The 19,058-nt window shown below is 38.4% G+C and overlaps 1 protein-coding gene across 4 annotated transcripts in view; it reads left to right on the top strand.

The window, feature by feature from the left end:
* BST1 (bone marrow stromal cell antigen 1) overlaps positions 1-7,529 on the top strand; it is a 275,199-nt gene extending 267,670 nt beyond the window's left edge. For all 4 annotated transcript variants that reach the window (XM_053704123.1, XM_053704120.1, XM_053704121.1 and 1 more), the window contains one exon: positions 7,089-7,529. In XM_053704123.1, coding sequence (XP_053560098.1) covers positions 7,089-7,233 — 145 coding nt within the window. In that variant the 3' untranslated portion in view covers positions 7,234-7,529. The remainder of the gene's footprint in view (positions 1-7,088) is intronic.
* Positions 7,530-19,058: the final 11,529 nt, after the last annotated feature.

Below are 19,058 nucleotides of genomic sequence, written 5' to 3'. Positions count from 1 at the left end.
TTATCTGGACGACATCCTGATACAGGCGTCAAGCTTTCAGATTGCCAAGTCACATACGGACATAGTTCTGGCATTTCTCAAGTCACATGGGTGGAAAGTGAACGAGGAAAAGAGTTCTCTATCCCCACTCACAAGAGTCTCCTTCCTAGGGACTCTGATAGATTCTGTAGAAATGAAGATTTACCTGACAGAATCCAGGTTATCAAAGCTTCTAAAATCTTGCCATGTTCTTCATTCTATTCCGTGCCCTTCGGTGGCTCAGTGTATGGAAGTAATCGGCTTGATGGTAGCGGCGATGGACATAGTGCCATTTGCGCGCCTACACCTCAGACCGCTGCAACTATGCATGCTCAGTCAGTGGAATGGGGATTACACAGATTTGTCCCCTCTGCTACATCTGGATCAAGAGACCAGAGAATCTCTTCTCTGGTGGCTTTCTCGGGTCCATCTGTCCAAAGGTATGACCTTTCGCAGGCCAGATTGGACAATTGTAACAACAGATGCCAGCCTTCTTGGTTGGGGTGCAGTCTGGAATTCCTTGAAGGCTCAGGGATTGTGGACTCAGGAGGAGAAACTCCTCCCAATATATATTCTGGAGTTAAGAGCAATATTCAATGCTCTTCTAGCTTGGCCTCAGTTAGCAACCCTGAGGTTCATCAGATTTCAGTCGGACAACATCACGACTGTGGCTTACATCAACCATCAAGGGGGAACCAGGAGTTCCCTAGCGATGTTAGAAGTCTACAAGATAATTCGCTGGGCAGAGACTCAGTCTTGCCACCTATCAGTAATCCATATCCCAGGTGTAGAGAACTGGGAGGCGGATTTTCTAAGTCGTCAGACTTTTCATCCGGGGGAGTGGGAACTCCATCCGGAGGTGTTTGCTCAATTGGTTCATCGTTGGGGCAAACCAGAACTGGATCTCATGGCATCTCGCCAGAACGCCCAGCTTCCTTGTTACGGATCCAGGTCCAGGGACCCAGAAGCGGCACTGATAGATGCTCTAGCAGCGCCTTGGTTTCTTCAACCTGGCTTATGTGTTTCCACCGTTTCCTCTGCTCCCTCGACTGATTGCCAAAATCAAACAGGAGAGAGCATCGGTGATATTTATAGCGCCTGCGTGGCCACGCAGGACCTGGTATGCAGACCTAGTGGACATGTCATCCTTTCCACCATGGACCCTGCCTCTGAGACAAGACCTTCTACTACAAGGTCCTTTCAATCATCCCAATCTAATTTCTCTGAGACTGACTGCCTGGAGATTGAACGCTTGATTTTATCAAAGCGTGGCTTCTCCGAGTCAGTCATTGATACCCTTATACAGGCACAAAAGCCTGTCACCAGGAAAATCTATCATAAGATATGGCGTAAATATCTTTATTGGTGTGAATCCAAGAATTACTCATGGAGTAAGGTTAGGATTCCTAGGATATTGTCCTATCTCCAAGAGGGTTTGGAAAAAGGATTATCAGCTAGTTCTTTAAAGGGACAGATTTCTGCTCTGTCTATTCTTTTGCACAAGAGTCTGGCAGAAGTTCCAGACATTCAAGCTTTTTGTCAGGCTTTGGTTAGAATTAAGCCTGTGTTTAAACCTGTTGCTCCCCCATGGAGCTTGGAAAGTTCTGTTTTTGATGGCTATTTCCTCGGCTTGGAGAGTCTCTGAGTTATCTGCCTTACAATGTGATTCTCCTTATCTGATTTTCCATTCAGATAAAGTAGTTCTGCGTACAAAACCTGGGTTTTTACCTAAGGTAGTTTCTAACAAGAATATCAATCAAGAGATTGTTGTTACATCATTGTGTCCTAATCCTTCTTCAAAGAAGGAACATCTTTTACATAATCTGTACGTGGTCCGTGCTTTGAAGTTTTACTTACAAGCTACTAAAGATTTTCGCCAAACATCTACACTGTTTGTTGTTTACTCTGGACAGAGGAGAGGTCAAAAAGCTTCGGCAACCTCTCTTTCTTTTTGGCTTCAGAGCGTAATATGCTTAGCCTATGAGACTGCTGGACAGCAGTCCCCTGAAAGAATTACAGCTCATTCTACTAGAGCTGTGGCTTCCACCTGGGCCTTTAAGAATGTACTGTTATGTCCTATTTTCTTGATTCCAGGAACACACAAATTAGTTTGGTCATATCTTAAGCTTTCACTTGCTAATAGTCTAAGACTAGTAGCATCACATAATTCATCAAATTTAAGTAACTCTACATTTTCAAATGCAATTTGTTTATTAGATGCTTCTATATTTATATCAGTATCTGTGTTTGAATGATGGTCTATATTGGAAAAATGTCTCTTGAGCGTGATCTTTCTCACAAATCTATTTAGATCAACTATTGTATTGAATAAGTCTATATCTTTAGAGGGCGAGAAACCCATTCCTTTTGATAGTAATTTCTCTTGTGTCCTTGTTATCTAACTGATGATAAATCAATGGCACTTAATAGTTCTTCTTCTTTTGCTCCTTTGCTGCCCTAGTAAGCCTGTTTGGATATCTTGTCTTTGTTTCTTCTTCCTTTTTTTCTTGTTTTTATTAAAACCCCATCTTTTGTTGGATCCTCTTTATTATTTGCATTTGTTGTTGTTAACAAGTACAGTAGAGATCTATGACTGGCATTATCCTTTGGTCTTGCCACCAGTGTATCACTTCTGTCACTGTTTGGTGTAGATGACCTTGGGCTATGGGCATATGAGCTATTGTCAACGCTGGAGAAAGTAACTCTTCTCTGCTCATCTCTTTTTTGAAAAATCACTCTGTGTATCTTTTTTCTTGTTTTTATTCTTTTTGTTAGAATTGTTCTTTTTATATTGTTGTGAAGTAGAGCTCCAACTATAGACTATATCCAGCTCATAGTCTTTGCAGTCTCTGTGATATTTCCCTAGGTTTTTTAGATACTAATTCATTATCTACTCTTTCTGTTGTCTCCTTTAGTTGTTTACTGTAATCTTCATATCTCTCATCATCTTTCAGAGTCTCAATCTGTATTTGTATATCAGCTAACTCACGGAGGGTAGTTTCTCTCTCCTTAGTTCTTCTCTTTAATAGCTGTTTCATGAGGATTATGGAACAGTCTGTCAGATTCTGATTCCATGCTATCATGAACTCTGTATCCATTTTTTCTGCTGCTGGATACTTTTTCATATGGAAGCCCCGTGGTCTTAATTGATATATAGCTGCAGAAATTCCATCTCCCACTACATTTTCAATTCCTTTATAGTCAGTTTCTCTTATATTAAAAATAATGCACTCTTATCTGCTGTTGTGTTTTTAGGAGTGGTGTCCCCTTTAATTAGTAAGTCTAATTTTGCTTGTCTGTTTGTAATCTCTTCTTGATTCATATTGAGATATATTTGCGGACTAAAAGAATACTTCTGGTCACAATCTTGGAGATCAGTATATCTAACATTCAGCACTTTATGACCTGTATTGCAAAGTCCTTAATTAATAATAATCCTATATAACTCTTATAAATGTATTAACGCCTAAACCGCCGCTCCTAGACCCTGCCGCAACTCTTATAAATGTATTAACCCCTAAACCTAAAGTCTAACACTAACCCTAACACCCCCCTAACTTAAATATTAATTAAATAAATCTAAATAATATTTCTATTATGAACTAAATTAATCCTATTTAAAACTAAATACTTACCCTAATATAGCTACAATATAAATAATAATTATATTGTAGCTATCTTAGGATTTATTTTTATTTTACAGGCAAATTTCAATTTATTTTAACTAGGTACAATAGCTATTAAATAGTTATTAACTATTTAATACCTACCTAGCTAAAATAAAGAGAAATTAACCTGTAAAATAAAAACTAACCTAAGTAACAATTACACTTAACACTACACTATACTTAAATAAATTATTCCTATTTAAAACTAATTTATTTTATTAGGGGGCTTAGATTAGGTGTAAGTAGCTTAAAATTGTTGTAATATTTTTTAAATGTTTGTAACTTATTTTTTTTATTTTTTGTAACTTAGCTTTTTTTTTGTACTTTAGTTAGTTTATGTAATTGTATTTAATTGTAGTTATTTGTAGGTAATTTAATTAATTTAATTAATTTAATGATAGTGTAGTGTTAGGTTTAATTGTAACTTAGGTCAGGATTTATTTTACAGGTAATTTTGTATTTCTTTTAGCTAGGTAGTTATTAAATAGTTAATAACTATTTAATAACTATTCTACCTAGCTAAAATAAATACAAAGTTACCTGTAAAATAAATATAATTCCTAAAATAGCTACAATGTAATTATTAATTACATTGTAGCTATCTTAGGGTTTATTTTACAGGTAAGTATTTAGGAATAATTTATTAAAGTATAGTGTAGTGTTAGGTGTAATTGTAACTTAGGTTAGTTTTTATTTTACAGGTTAATTTCTCTTTATTTTAGCTAGGTAGCTATTAAATAGTTAATAACTATTTAATAGCTATTGTACCTAGTTAAAATAAATTGAAAGATGCCTGTAAAATAAAAATAAATCCTAAGATAGCTACAATATAATTATTATTTATATTGTAGCTATATTAGGGTTTATTTTAAAGGTAAGTATTTAGTTTTAAATAGGATTAATTTAGTTCATAATAGAAATATTATTTAGATTTATTTAATTAATATTTAAGTTAGGGGGGTGTTAGGGTTAGTGTTAGACTTAGGTTTAGGGGTTAATAAATTTATTACAGTGGCGGCGGTATAGTGGGGGGCAGGATAGGGGTTAATAAATGTATTATAGGTGGCGACGGTGTAGGGGGGGCAGATTAGGGGTTAATAAATTTAATATAGGTTGCGGCAGGGTCCGGGAGCAGCGGTTTAGGGGTTAATACATATATTATAGTTGCGGTGGGCTCCAGGAGCGGCGGTTTAGGGGTTAATACATATATTATAGTTGCGGTGGGCTCCGGGAGCGGCGGTTTAGGGGTTAATACATATATTATAGTTGCGGTGGGCTCTGGGAGCAGCGGTTTAGGGGTTAATATGTATAGAGTAGTTTGCGGTGGGCTCCGGGAGCGGCGGTTTAGGGGGTAATAACTTTATTTAGTTGCGGCAGTGTAGGGGGGACAGATTAGTGGTGTTTAGATTTGGGGTACATGTTAGGGTGTTAGGTGCAGACATCTCCCATAGGAATCAATGGGATGTCTGACAGCAGCGAACTTGTACTTTCGCTATGATCAGACTCCCATTGATTCCTATGGGATCCGCCGCCTCCAGGGTGGCGGTTTGAAAACCAGGTACGCTGGGCCATAAAAGTGCCGAGCGTACCTGTTAGTTTTTTGATAACTAGCAAAAGTAGTCAGATTGTGCCACACTTGTGTGCGGAACATTTGGAGTGACGTAAGAATCAATCTGTGTCGGACTGAGTCCGGCGGATCGAAGCTTACGTCACAAAATTCTACTTTTGCCGGTCTCTAGCCTTTGATAACTAAGGCGAATCAGCCTCGCCACAAATACGCTGCGGAATTCCAGCATATTTGAGGTTGACGGCTTGATAACTAGGCCCTATTATCTTATTTGTTAAAAGACCATTTTGCTATCCCTTGGTTTATTATTTTATTAGACACTATTATACCCTACTTGTGTTCATTAATGTGCTTCTGTCTTTGAGTTTTATATATTTGTTTTAGCAATAAAAGCATTTAACGGATGTCGAGTGTGTGTCTGGTTATGTGTCTAGCATAGCACTGCTGTATTTGTTTGAGCTTTTTTGAAAGCTCTAAATCAGTGAGCAAAACCTTGAAAAGTTTTTTAAATTACAAAGGAAACATACTGGATTCCACTATTTTGTAACTGGTTTAATGCTATTGGATATTGTATCCTCTTTTTACTTTTTATTATTTTTGTTCTTTATGTCACAATATTATATTGGTATATTTTATTAATTTGTGATTTATATTGTTACACAGTTATGGCATAGATTACAAATGGAGCATGATATTGCGCTTTCGCGAGCATAATATTTGCGCTCCACTCAGTAATATGGGAATGTGCGCTGGTATTAGACACACAGTTTAAAAGTTAGGGAGCGCTATTGAGCTCAAGGGTGCAAGAAGATGATACTATAAGACTTAATAATATTAATTATTTATTACTGTAAATGCAATGAAAATGTAATGTATATATATAAATTCATAAACAATTAAAAACGGGGGACGTCTCCCTTAAATTATTACCTTTGTTTTCTATCTCTTATTTTATCAATCACAGGGAAAGATTGATTAGTAGGGGAGCTAAGGGTTAACAGCTGAGCGCCATACTTAGTTTTTTCAATGTGCGCTGGTATTACAAGTCATTGCGTTTCCATATGCTCCAATGGGAGCCTCGTTCGAATGCCGTCAGACACAGCAAATCACCTAGCGCAGCACAGGGGGCAATTTGCACAGCAAATTGAAAATATATATGTATATGAATATATAAATATATAGTTATGTGTTTATACAGTATGTGTACATACACATATTAGCACATAAGTATATATGTATATAAGCATATACATACTGTATATGTTTACAGTAAAAACAAAGTCCCCATTCACCTCAATGTAAAAGCACTTTCAGTGCTGTTTTTTTTCAAACACCCCACATCCCCTCACTTTAACCCCCTATATCTGCTTTGTACAGTTTTGTTTTTTTGAATAAAGATACTCATCTTTTTTTTTTAATTGAAAGAACTGTCCTCTTTATTTGGGGGAGCAATTGGAGCACATTTTTTTCATTAACCAGAGGTCTGACCTCTGGTTAATTGCGCTAAGCACAAAGTGAAGCTGCGAGCTTGTGGTAGCCTTAACCAGCCACTTGTAATGGCTGGTTATTTAATGTGCAACCGTAAACAGGCAAATTTGCCCTTTTACGAGCGCATGTTAAAAGAGCGCTCCACTCGTAATCTAAACCTTAATATTTTAATAATAACACTAATGTATGTTTTTAATATAAGAGGAAACATATTTGAATATTTGTAAGGGGTTTGCTATTACATACTAAAATGTGCTGTGCTTTGTATGTCATAAATGTTAGTTCTTTCTTTAAACTGTTCATTGTTGTAGTGTAATGCATTGTGTTTATTCTTTTTCTCCCCACAGACCAGTAAGGCTATTACAATGTGTGGACTTCCCAACGCATTCTGACTGCACTATCAGTGCCAGTGGTAGCATAAATAAAGCAGGGGTTACCATATTTCTTCAACTATTTTGTCTTATTATTAATTATGGAAACCAAATTGCCTAATAATTAGCACTGGCAATTGGTATTGGAAACAAATGTCAAGGAATAAATAATTATATATTTGGTATTTGTGTAAAATAATGATTGATTCATTGATTCAGTTGTCTTTTATGATCTTCCATGAATTAAGATTTGTCAGATCGCTTACATTTGAAATAAATGAATTGGTGAGGTTCCCTCAATTTAGGGTAGATCTGCTGGATCAATCTGTTTACTTTTCCATATTGTTTGTCAATAATGAGAACATACACTTCTTTTTGACAATGACTGCATAATTATAAGAATTTTCCAAAGCTAAATTAAAATAAATATGTTGTTATTCAATTATTGACTCAATTTATTTATTTTTTAAACCAAATTGCATGACTTTTGTATGATAGAAATTTAGAATTTGCACCACCATTCACACTACATCTACACACCAAAATATAAAGGGCCAGATTACAAGTGGAGCTCTAAATATCTCTTTTTTAAAAGCGATATTTGTACTTCACGGAGTAATACCAGCGCACGTTAATGTTCGCTGGTATTACAAGTTGACAGCAATGTGAATGCAAGAGCGCAATTCCATAGGCTTCAATGGGAGCCTCGTTCTGATGCCGTCATACACGGTACAGAACCAATGTGCATTTTTTTCTAACACCCCACTCTCGCCAACTTTACCCTAAAATATTGCCTAAGGCAGTTATTTTATTAAAAAATAAAAATGCTACAATTTTTTATTTTTAAATAAAATACACTACACTGTATTTGGGGGCATTTGAGGCACATTTATAAAATTAACCACAGATCTGATCTCTGGTTAATTTTAAAAGCGATGATTGCTACCACAAGCTCATGGTAGCAATAATCAGCCACTTGTTTTACCCGTTTGCGGGCGCTCGATAAATTAGCACTCCACTTGTAATCTCGCTCAAAAGGGTTAAAATAAAGTTACATACAATAAAACAATATTTTGGTTGCTATAGGTTTGCAAGTAACATAAATACATTATTCTTTTTCAAATATCTTACTACATTATTAGACTTAGGGTCAGATTACGAGTGAAGCGCAAACGTTTGCACCCGAGCGATACGTGGTATATCGCGAGGGTTTGTACTCATGATGCTTACCGCTCGTATTATGAGTTGAAAGTAAATGGGATTGCGTAAATGATTACCGCAACTTGAGAGCTTTGGTTAACTCGCGAAACAAAAAAGTTGCACAATACACATCAAAAATACATTACAAAGTACAGCTACACTCAAGATAACACCATTTAATAAAATTATTAAAAAACAATATACTACATAAAAGTTATAAGGGCCTGATTAATGTATTAAAATATATTACAAAGTACAGTTACAATCACAGTAACACCATCTAATAAAAATTATTCAAAAAATTGAACATAAAAGTTATAAAGGCTCAAAGATATGAGATCTCAAGTGTTCAAAAAAGGCAGACAAAGACATATATATATATATATAATTAAAAGTGCATCAAAGCCCTTTGCCGTTAAGTAGATTCAAACTTGTAAAAACATATTTATGCAATACAGTATTCATATTTAATAAAGGTTTTAACTGTTTACTGTAAATATTTCACATTCCAATGTTATGCACATAGCAGAATATGTTCTATGTATAAATAAATAGATATTCATATATATATATATATATATATATATATATATACCTTTATAAAAATCATGTATATTATATATATATATATATATATTTATATATATATACTGTATATATATATATATATATATATATATATATATATACTGTATATATATATATATATATATATATATATATATATATATATATATATATATATATATATAAAAATAAAGAGAGTGTTTTCAATCCTTCATTAAATATATGAAAGTATGTCCAAAGATAGTCTTATCCTTTATTAACCCCACATGGCTATTGCCCTAAGACTTCATGTGAGAGGCAACAACAGTCTCATACGGAACAATTGAATCAATCATAGAGCGCAGTCACTGATGTGAGTAAATGTCGGTGTGGGTCTAATACACAATCTTCCTTAAAAGTGTCTTACTCATGCAAGAAACCGCTATGCGGCTACCCACTTACCGACCTCACCGGATACTTCCTCAATATGTGATTGCTCTTGGCGTCCTGGAAGTTGTCATCCACCACAATGCTCATACTCTTACTTCAACATCGAAGCAGCCCTCTGTACTTCCGATGCCCTTCCGATATCCAAACACTGGAAACAGCGTGAATGCGTGTGAATGCGTGTGTGACGTACCACGTGTACGTGCTCATCCAATCAGATTGGAGAGATTCCGGGACAAATTTCTTGATTGATAGCAAGCCTCAATAGGGAAGTCTAGCTGTCCACGCCAAACTGGGGTATGAATGGAGCACTTAAACACCGCTATTGCACATTTGCTGACCTGAAAAATTACACGAATCCACAAGCCCAAAGTTTTTCATCAAAAAGTGCAAAATAGCGGTAAAAACATAAACTTTATTCAAGTGTAGTCATACTCATTAAAACATGGGGGTACCAGCATAAAAATATTACGAAAAACAACAAAAATCAAACATGAGAACAAATAGCTGACATGTTTCGGCACACAGCCGTAATCATAGCTAATGGGCACACCTGCATTAAACCTTTAGTACCCTTCTCTAAATTCTCATTGGTTGCAATAAAATCATGTTGAAATTGTCACTCCTCCCTATTGTTTACATTGTTACTTACAATTCAATCTTGAATAAATATAATAGGGTAGAACTCCTAACTAGAGGAACATAATATTAACAAAAATATATAAATTCAAATTTAAAAAATACTTAGCCAGACTGATGTTACAACAATAATAAATTATAAATAGATAGCAGCAGTTATAATATCTTTTATATTAAAAAAAGAACTTAATAGATAGTAGAAAAAACTGTAACCATACAATTCTTCCATTATTAATAGTGAAAAAACTAACTGCATCCAAATTTGCTGATAAAGATTTGAATTTATATCCAATATAATAGACATAATTTTGTTAATATTATGTTCCTCTAGTTAGGAGTTCTACCCTATTATATTTATTCAAGATTGAATTGTAAGTAACAATGTAAACAATAGGGAGGAGTGACAATTTCAACATGATTTTATTGCAACCAATGAGAATTTAGAGAAGGGTACTAAAGGTTTAATGCAGGTGTGCCCATTAGCTATGATTACGGCTGTGTGCCGAAACATGTCAGCTATTTGTTCTCATGTTTGATTTTTGTTGTTTTTTGTTATATTTTTATGCTGGTACCCCCATGTTTTAATGAGTGTGACTACACTCGAATAAAGTTTATGTTTTTACCGCTATTTTGCACTTTTTGCTGAAAAACTTTGGGTTTGTATATCTATATATATATATATATATATATATATATATATATATATATATATATATATATATATATATATATCAAAGAGAGAAAACATTTAGTAAACTTTATCCAGCAACCCCATATTAAGCCTTAATAAAAAAGATAATAAGAACTACCAGAATCTCAAGAAAGCAGAAACACGGATGCTTGATGAGCAATAATAAACATAAATTTATTAAAGTATGTGTTGTGCAAAAAGAAAAATAACTAACAGAAGAAAAAACATACAATTAACGGTCTAAGGTATATAGCATATGCAAATCATTCATAGTCATACAACAAGAAATCTAAGAATATAGCTATAGGATAATCCCAAAGTAATGGTTCCTTAAGTAAATAGTCCTTAAATCTGGACAGTTGCTACTACTTCTGAATGCAAAAACCAAACTGGCTGGTCCTCCTAATTATCACCCTCACTCCCTATGTGGCAAAATAGTTATCGTTTAAGCAGGATCCAGTCCAAACACAATTAGGGGCAAATAAATTAACACTAAACCCTGCGCATCATCCCAAACCGCTCATTCAGGCAGTTAGCAAGCCATATGTACACCAATGGGATAACTGATACAGTCCATCAGGGTAATGACACTAACGCTCCTCATACAGCGTCCTCCTCCATGTCAGACAGGCAAAAAACACACTGCGCTTCTCACTCAGTGTCTCCTTAGTGTTACCTGTATGTTAAATACTGTAGTGATTTCATCCCGTGTTAATCACATGCACCGATCACCGGTATTCACAGTAGACGTCCTCTTCTCACATAGGGAGTGTTACAAGGGGCTCCTGGGTCTGAGTTGTTATAACGCTGTAATTCTAAACAGCATGGAGATCGGCACCAGCCAATAGAAAAGCCGCTACACGTGTTTCATCCTACGTCACTTGGGGCTTCCTCAGGCACAATCAATTGATTGTGACTCAGACCCAGTAGCCCCTTGTAACACTCTTTATGTGAGCACAGGACGTCTACTGTGAATACCGGTGAGCGGTGCATGTGAACACGGGGTGAAATCACTACAGTTTTCAACATACAGGTAACATTAAGGAGACGCTGAGTGAAAAGTGAAGTATTATTTTTGCCTGTCTGACACAGAGGATTACGCTGTATGAGGAGCGTTAGTGTCATTACCCTGATGGACTGTATCAGTTATCCCTTTGGTGTACTTACAGCTTGCTAACTGCCTGAATGAGTGGTTTGGGATGAAGTGCATGGTTTAGTGTTAATCTATTTGCCCCTAATTGTGTTTGGACTGGAGCCCGCTTGAACTATAACTGTTTTGCCACATAGGGAGCTAGGGTGATAATCAGGAGGACCCAGTTAGTTTGGTTTTTGCATTCACAAGTAGCAGCAACTGTCCAGATTTAAGGACTATTTACTTAAGGAACCATTATCCTATAGCTATATTCTTAGCTTTCTTGCTGTATGACTATACTAACGGGAAACTACAGAATCCCTGTACATGCTACTGGGTAATGAATGATTTGCATATGCTATATACCTTAGAACATTAATTGTATGTTTTTTCTTCTGTTAGTTATTTTTCTTTTTGCACAACACATACTTTAATAAATTTATGTTTATTATTGCTCATCAAGCATTCGTGTTTGTGCATTCTTGAGATTCTGGTAGTTCTTATTATCTTTTCTATTAAGGCTTAATATGGGGTTGCTACCTCTTGTCTCTATAACAAACTGCATTACTCAATTACTCCTTCTCCCTCCCCACCTGCACTGTTCATTAGCCCATCTCTCTTATACTCACCTTACTTTTGTACTCATGAACTTTACCTATTCCTAAACACTCTCTCTCCCCCCTGCACTTCAGCCAAAACACAGTCTCACTACTGCAATCTGCTTCTCATCTCATGTCACTCTCCCTCTTGCTCATACTAGCTGCTGGCGACATCTCCCCTAATCCTGGTCCCTCACAACCTCCTAGTCTTTCACTTCCTTGTGTGCCTTTCAATAGACTTCATAAACCAAACTCTGGTAACCTTAATCACATTCCTCTTACATCTAAAAACCCCTCCCCCTTCACTTGTGCACTCTGGAACTCTCACTCTGTTTGCAACAAGCTCACTTCTATCCATTATCTCTTTATCTCCCACTCTCTTAACCTTCTGGCTCTTACAGAAACCTGGCTCTCTGGTTCAGACACAGCATCCACTGCTGCACTGTCACATGGGGGTCTCCATTTCAGCCACACTCCTAGGTCTAGCAATAGACAAGGAGGTGGTGTCAGTATTTTACTTTCCTCTTGTTGCACCTTCCAACAAATACAGCCCTTCTCTTCACTCACATTTTCTTCATTTGAAGCACACATGATTCGGTTATTCTCTCCCCTCTCTATATGTGTTGCAGTCATATACCGCCCCCTTGGCTCCCCAACTCAATTTTTAGATCACTTTGCTGCCTGGCTTCCTTATTTCCTTTCCTCAGACACCCCTGCCCTCATTCTTGGTGATTTTAACATCCCTCTTGACAATCCCACTGCCTCCTCTGCAAAACAACTTCTTCAACTCACTTCCTCTTTCGGCCTGTCACAATGGACTGACTCTCCCACTCACAAAGATGGCCATTCCCTTGATCTGACTGTCACCTATCGATGCACTCTTTCAAATTTAACAAACTCCCCTTTTCCTCTTTCTGACCATCATCTCCTAACTTGCAACATCACTTCCCTACCTACAACTCCCCCTCCCTCTACCCCTCACACCAAACTTCACAGAAGCACTAAGTCACTAGATCTGCATCAGCTCGCTAGCTCTCTCAAACCTCTCCTCTCATCCATCACCTCCTTTTCCTGCCCTGACCAATCTATCTGCCAGTATAATTCCACCCTTACATCGGTCATTGACACTCTGGCCCCTCCAACCTTAGCTCAGAAACCACACTCTCATCCTCAGCCCTGGCATACTCTTCTGACACGATACCTACGCAGATGCTCCCGTACTGCTGAGCGACATTGTTGGAAATCTCGGAGTTCAGCTGATTTTCTTCACTACAAGTTCATCCTGAACTCCTACTATTCTTCCCTTAATCTTTATAAGCAACAATATTTTTCTAATCTCATCTCAACTCTTTCCTCTAACCCTAAACGTCTGTTCTCCACGTTCAACACTCTTCTCCGCCCACCCCCACCTCCTAACACATCCTCTCTCTCAGCTCAAGATTTTGCCAGCCACTTCAACAACAAAATTGACTCCATCAGAAGTGAAATCAGCTCTCAACATACTTCCAATCTCCCACCCCCTCAAAAGCTCACGATCACCCAAAACCCAAATATCCAAAAATGCAGCTCTTTTGCCCCTGTTAATGAGGATGAAGTTTCTGCCCTTATACTGTCCTCCCACCTCACTACATGTCCCCTCGACCCCATCCCCTCACAGCTACTCTACTCCCTCTCTTCTACCCTCACCCCCATACTCACACACAATTTCAACCTCTCCCTCAGCACTGGTATATTTCCCTCATCTCTAAAACATGCACTGGTCACACCTATCCTCAAAAAACCTTCCCTCGATTCAACCTCACCTTCCAACTACCGCCCTATTTCCCTACTCCCTCTTGCCTCAAAGCTCCTTCGAAAAGCTAGTTTACGCACGTCTATCCCATTTCCTTACACTAAACTCTCTTCTTGACCCACTGCAATCTGGATTTCATTCCCATCACTCTACAGAGAAAGCAACTGTCAAGGTTACCAATGACCTACTTACAGCAAAATCCAAAGGCCACTTCTCTCTGCTTATCCTCCTTGACCTGTCTGCAGCCTTTGAGACTGTTGACCACCCTCTTCTGCTCCAAACCCTCCAATCCTTCAGCATCTGTGACACAGCTCTCTCGTGGTTCTCTTCCTATCTGACTAACCGTACATTTAGTGTAGCCTTCTCCGGAGCATCCTCTGCCCTGTTACCACTTTCTGTTGGGGTACCTCAAGGCTCTGTCCTTGGTCCCCTTCTCTTTTCAATCTACACGTCGTCACTAGGTTCCTTAATAAAGTCCCATGGGTTTCAATACCATTTGTATGCCGATGACACCCAAATCTACCTCTCTGCACCAGACCTACCTCCTTCCTTACTAACCCGTGTCACTAACTGTCTATTTCACATCTCATCTTGGATCTCCTCTCACTACCTTAAGCTAAATCTCTCCAAAACTGAACTCCTTATTTTTCCCCCTTCTTCCATTATCTCCACCCCCAAAATTTCTATAACTGTTGATAATTCCATCATTACCCCTACCCCGCACGCCCGATGTCTTGGGGTCACACTTGACTCAGATCTTTCCTTCACTCCTTACATTCAGTCCTTGGCTAAAGCCTGCCGCTTCCACCTTAAAAACATTGCTAAAATTAGACATTTCCTTACACAAGATACAACCAAGATTTTAATCCACTCTCTCATCCTTTCCCGCCTTGACTATTGCAACTACGTCCTCTCTGGTCTACCTAGCTGCTGCATAGCTCCTTTACAATCCATTATGAATGCCTCTGCCAGGCTCATCTTCCTTACTCGTCGCTCTTCATCTGCTGCACCTCTCTGCCAATCCCTGCACTGGCTTCCTCTTGCCTGTAGGATTAAACATAAAATCCTCACCCTGACATATAAAGCTCTCAACTGCACTGCTCCCCCCTACATCTCAGAACTTGTCTCTAGATACTCTCCCTCCCCCCGTCCCCTTCGATCAGCTCAGGATCTCCTCCTCTCTTGTTACTTCCTCACATTCCCGTTTACTTCTCGAGACTGACCCCCATCTTGTGGAATTCCCTGCCTCGCTCCATAAGACTCTCCCCTAGTTTTAACAGCTTCAAGCACTCCCTAAAAACTCTACTATTCAGGGATGCATACAACCAACACTAACCTTCCTAACTCCATTGCTTTCCCCTTGAACCCCTTATAATGTAAGCCTATGGGCCCAGCTGTTTACAGATCGCTTCATAAGAGCTGTCTACAACAGTGAAACTCTCAGCAGGGCCCTCTACCCACTTGACCCCTACAAAAGCTATCCTGTACACCGACTATGTTTACAGCGCTGCAGAATCTGTTGGTGCTCTACAAATACCTGATAATAATAATAATAATGGGCTTGCTGGATAAGGTTTACTAAATGTTTTTCTCTCTTTGATATATATTATTCTCTAAACCTCCGTGCACCTTGGTACCCATGTCAGTATTGGAGTACTGTGGGTCCTTGACCATAGCCATTACATCCATTATCAGCTGGTACAAATGTTGTAAATATATATATATATATATATATATATATATATATATATATCAATCCAAGAATACCAGCACTCGCTATTGAGTATCAGCGTCGGGGTGCTCCCAAAGTATTAAACATATATTGGTGGTTCAAGTGAACAGAGGCACTCTCCGTATGGTGAAAAAGTAGGTGCTTTTATTTCTATCACATTAGAATAAACGTTTTCGGGCTGTGATGCCCGTCATCAGACTCCTGTGATTACAAACAGTGTTTGTAATCACAGGAGTCTGATGACGGGCATCACAGCCCGAAAACGTTTATTCTAATGTGATACAAATAAAAGCACCTACTTTTTCACCATACGGAGAGTGCCTCTGTTCACTTGAACCACCAATATATATATATATATATATATATATATATATATATATATATATATATATATATATATATGTATATATGTATATAGGTATATATTTTATCAGAAAACTATCAGATATAAGTAGAAATATTTATTTATAAATGAATAGAACATATTCTGCTATGTGCGGAACACTGGAATATGAAATATTTATATTTTCATGTTGGTTTAATGCAAATGAGAAAATGTGATCGTTTTTGCGTGAGAGTGGGGTGTTTTTCTCCATTGACTTTTATAGGAGAATACCTGAACGCGCATGTGATATTATAGCTTGGATTATTGCATTTGTCGGGTTACCAGTGCATGCATTAATTCTATGGGGCCGGTTTATAATTTGTCTGGGGGACATGATACGCTGTAGCGATCATGTCTGCCAGACATCAATAAATGCCAACAGCATACGCTGACAGCATTTATTATTGAAGCAAATTGTCATAAATCAGAAACGGTGGACACAGACAAAGCTGATATGGGGACTATATTCTCAAAGAAAGAGAGAGTGCATATAAGAGAACTTAAACTCTGGTGGGATATAGAGTTTCTACAATTGTATGTGAAGGAAAATAAAATACCAAGGGGTCTCAGAATAAAAAAATTCCCTGCTTTCCATAAAGAACATCCGGAATTCATGACAGAATGGAATGAATCTTTTTCAGACTGTTCAATCATATTGATGAAGAAACTGATTGACTTTAAGAAAACCCAGAGGGAAGCTGTTTTAGAAGAAATAAAGCAGTTGGATACCCAGGTAGAGGTTTATAAGAACGAGATGAATTATGATTCATGCAAGAAACAATTGGAGGAGACATTGGATCAGATAAGCACGGAATTGTCAGACAATAAATATAAGAAGTATGAAAGAGACAATAAAGACTATAAATTGTCAGTGGTATACTCTTGGACTATTAATAAACATCAACTTCATAAACAAGGCAATAAAAATAAGAATAAAAATAAAAATCAGAGTCACAATAAGAAGAACGGCCATAAGAGTAACAGCAAGAAAGTTACTTTTTCTAGTTTCGAGAGCACAATAAGAAGAACGGCCATAAGAGTAACAGCAAGAAAGTTACTTTTTCTAGTTTCGAGAGCATCAGTTCTACTTCTGCTTCTACAAATTCCTCTGATATGGATTTGAGACAAGCTACAGGTATTACACCTACCAATACATCCGCTCCGATTAGAAATGAGGATCGCCAAATTTTGCAATTGGGAGAAAGACCAAAAAATGGGGTGTTACCAAAGGAGGGAGAAAAGGAAGGAGGAGGAGTCAAGACAATTGTTACCCGAGCCGCCAGAAAGTGTCGAAAATAAAGAACTGAGAAATGATCACCACCAACAACAGAAAATAATTAACCTTTCCTCTGTTACTCTAACGGACTTTGAGATCAGAGTACTTTCAAAAGGCTTAGGTTTTTCACATACTCAGGACTTTAATTTGTTTACTACCATATTAGATCTCAATAAATTTATTAGAAAGATTACACTGAAAAAGCATTTTAAAGATTTACAGAATCTAGTTTAATGAACAGGATCACCGCTTGGATCAATTTGCACTAGCCCTGCAAACCCTGCTGACTCGCACTGCACTTTTGGACCAAAGTGACCCGCAAGTTATGGCTGCTCCTGTTTCTGCTGCTGCACCTATGCCTACCAGGAGCATGTCCAGTTCTGCACATCTATCTCAGCGATATGGAGGCAATCCTATTCAGTGCAGAGGGTTTTTGAACCAGGTGGGCATTTACTTTGAAATGTTACCTCAGGCGTTTCCCTCTGACAGAGCTAAGGTGGGATTTCTCATCTCGTTACTCTCTGACACAGCTCTTGCCTGAGCTAATCCCTTATGGGAGACTAATAAACCTGTGATTTCAAATTATCCTGAATTTGTGGCCTCCTTTCGAAGGGTATTTGATGTTCTGGCTCGCTCCTCCTCTGCTGCTAAACGACTCATGTCCATTCAGCAAGCTACAAGATCTGTTGCTCAGCATGATATTGAGTTCCATACCCTTGCCGCAGAGGTAGGTTGGAACAATGAAGCCCTTGTTGCCACCTTTTTTCATGGACTCTCTGATGCGATTAAAGACAAAGTTGCTGCCAGAGATTTACCAGAGGATCTTGAGGCATTGGTGTCTTTTTGATCCTAATTGACATCAGACTCAGAGAGAGGCCCTCTTTCAAGGAGCTCTTGTGGAAGCCTCCTGTTCCGTTGTCTCCTACATGTTTGTTCCCACCCATGCCTCCCTCTCCTCCCATGCCTCCTGGTCCCGAGTCATCAGGTACTGCTGAGCCGATGCAGTTGGGATTCACTCGTCTCTCTGCGGCGGAGAGGGCCTTTAGGAGGAGGGAGGGGCTCTGCCTCTATTGTGGGTTACAGGGCCACCTTTTGAAGTCTTGTCCTACACGGCCGGGAAACGCTCACACCTAAGGTCCTGTCGGGGGCAGACCTCGGGTGGTTTATCCTCGTCCCTGGAACCGCTTAAGCAGAAACCTTTGGTCACGGTTGTCCTTTCCTGGGTGGACTACTCCATAGTCACTCAGGCTCTTGTTGACTCCGGTGCTGTGGGCTATTTCATTGACAGTGCTTTTGTATCACAGCACTCCATTCCTGTTTTGCCTCGGTCCGTTCTGCTTGCTATTGAGGCCATTGATGGCAGGCCCCTTCAGCCCGCACTCGTTACTCACAAAACTGCTCCGTTGTCCATGGCTGTTGGGGCTCTCCATTTTGAAACCCTCCAGTTCCATGTGATAAACTCTCCACATTTTCCAGTTGTTCTGGGTTATCCCTGGCTCCAAAAGCA

Source organism: Bombina bombina, chromosome 2 (genome assembly GCF_027579735.1).
Source record: "Bombina bombina isolate aBomBom1 chromosome 2, aBomBom1.pri, whole genome shotgun sequence".
Classification (NCBI taxonomy): Eukaryota; Metazoa; Chordata; class Amphibia; order Anura; family Bombinatoridae; genus Bombina; species Bombina bombina.
Note: the sequence above shows the minus strand (reverse complement) of the source record. Positions and strands in the feature narration are given on the sequence as shown.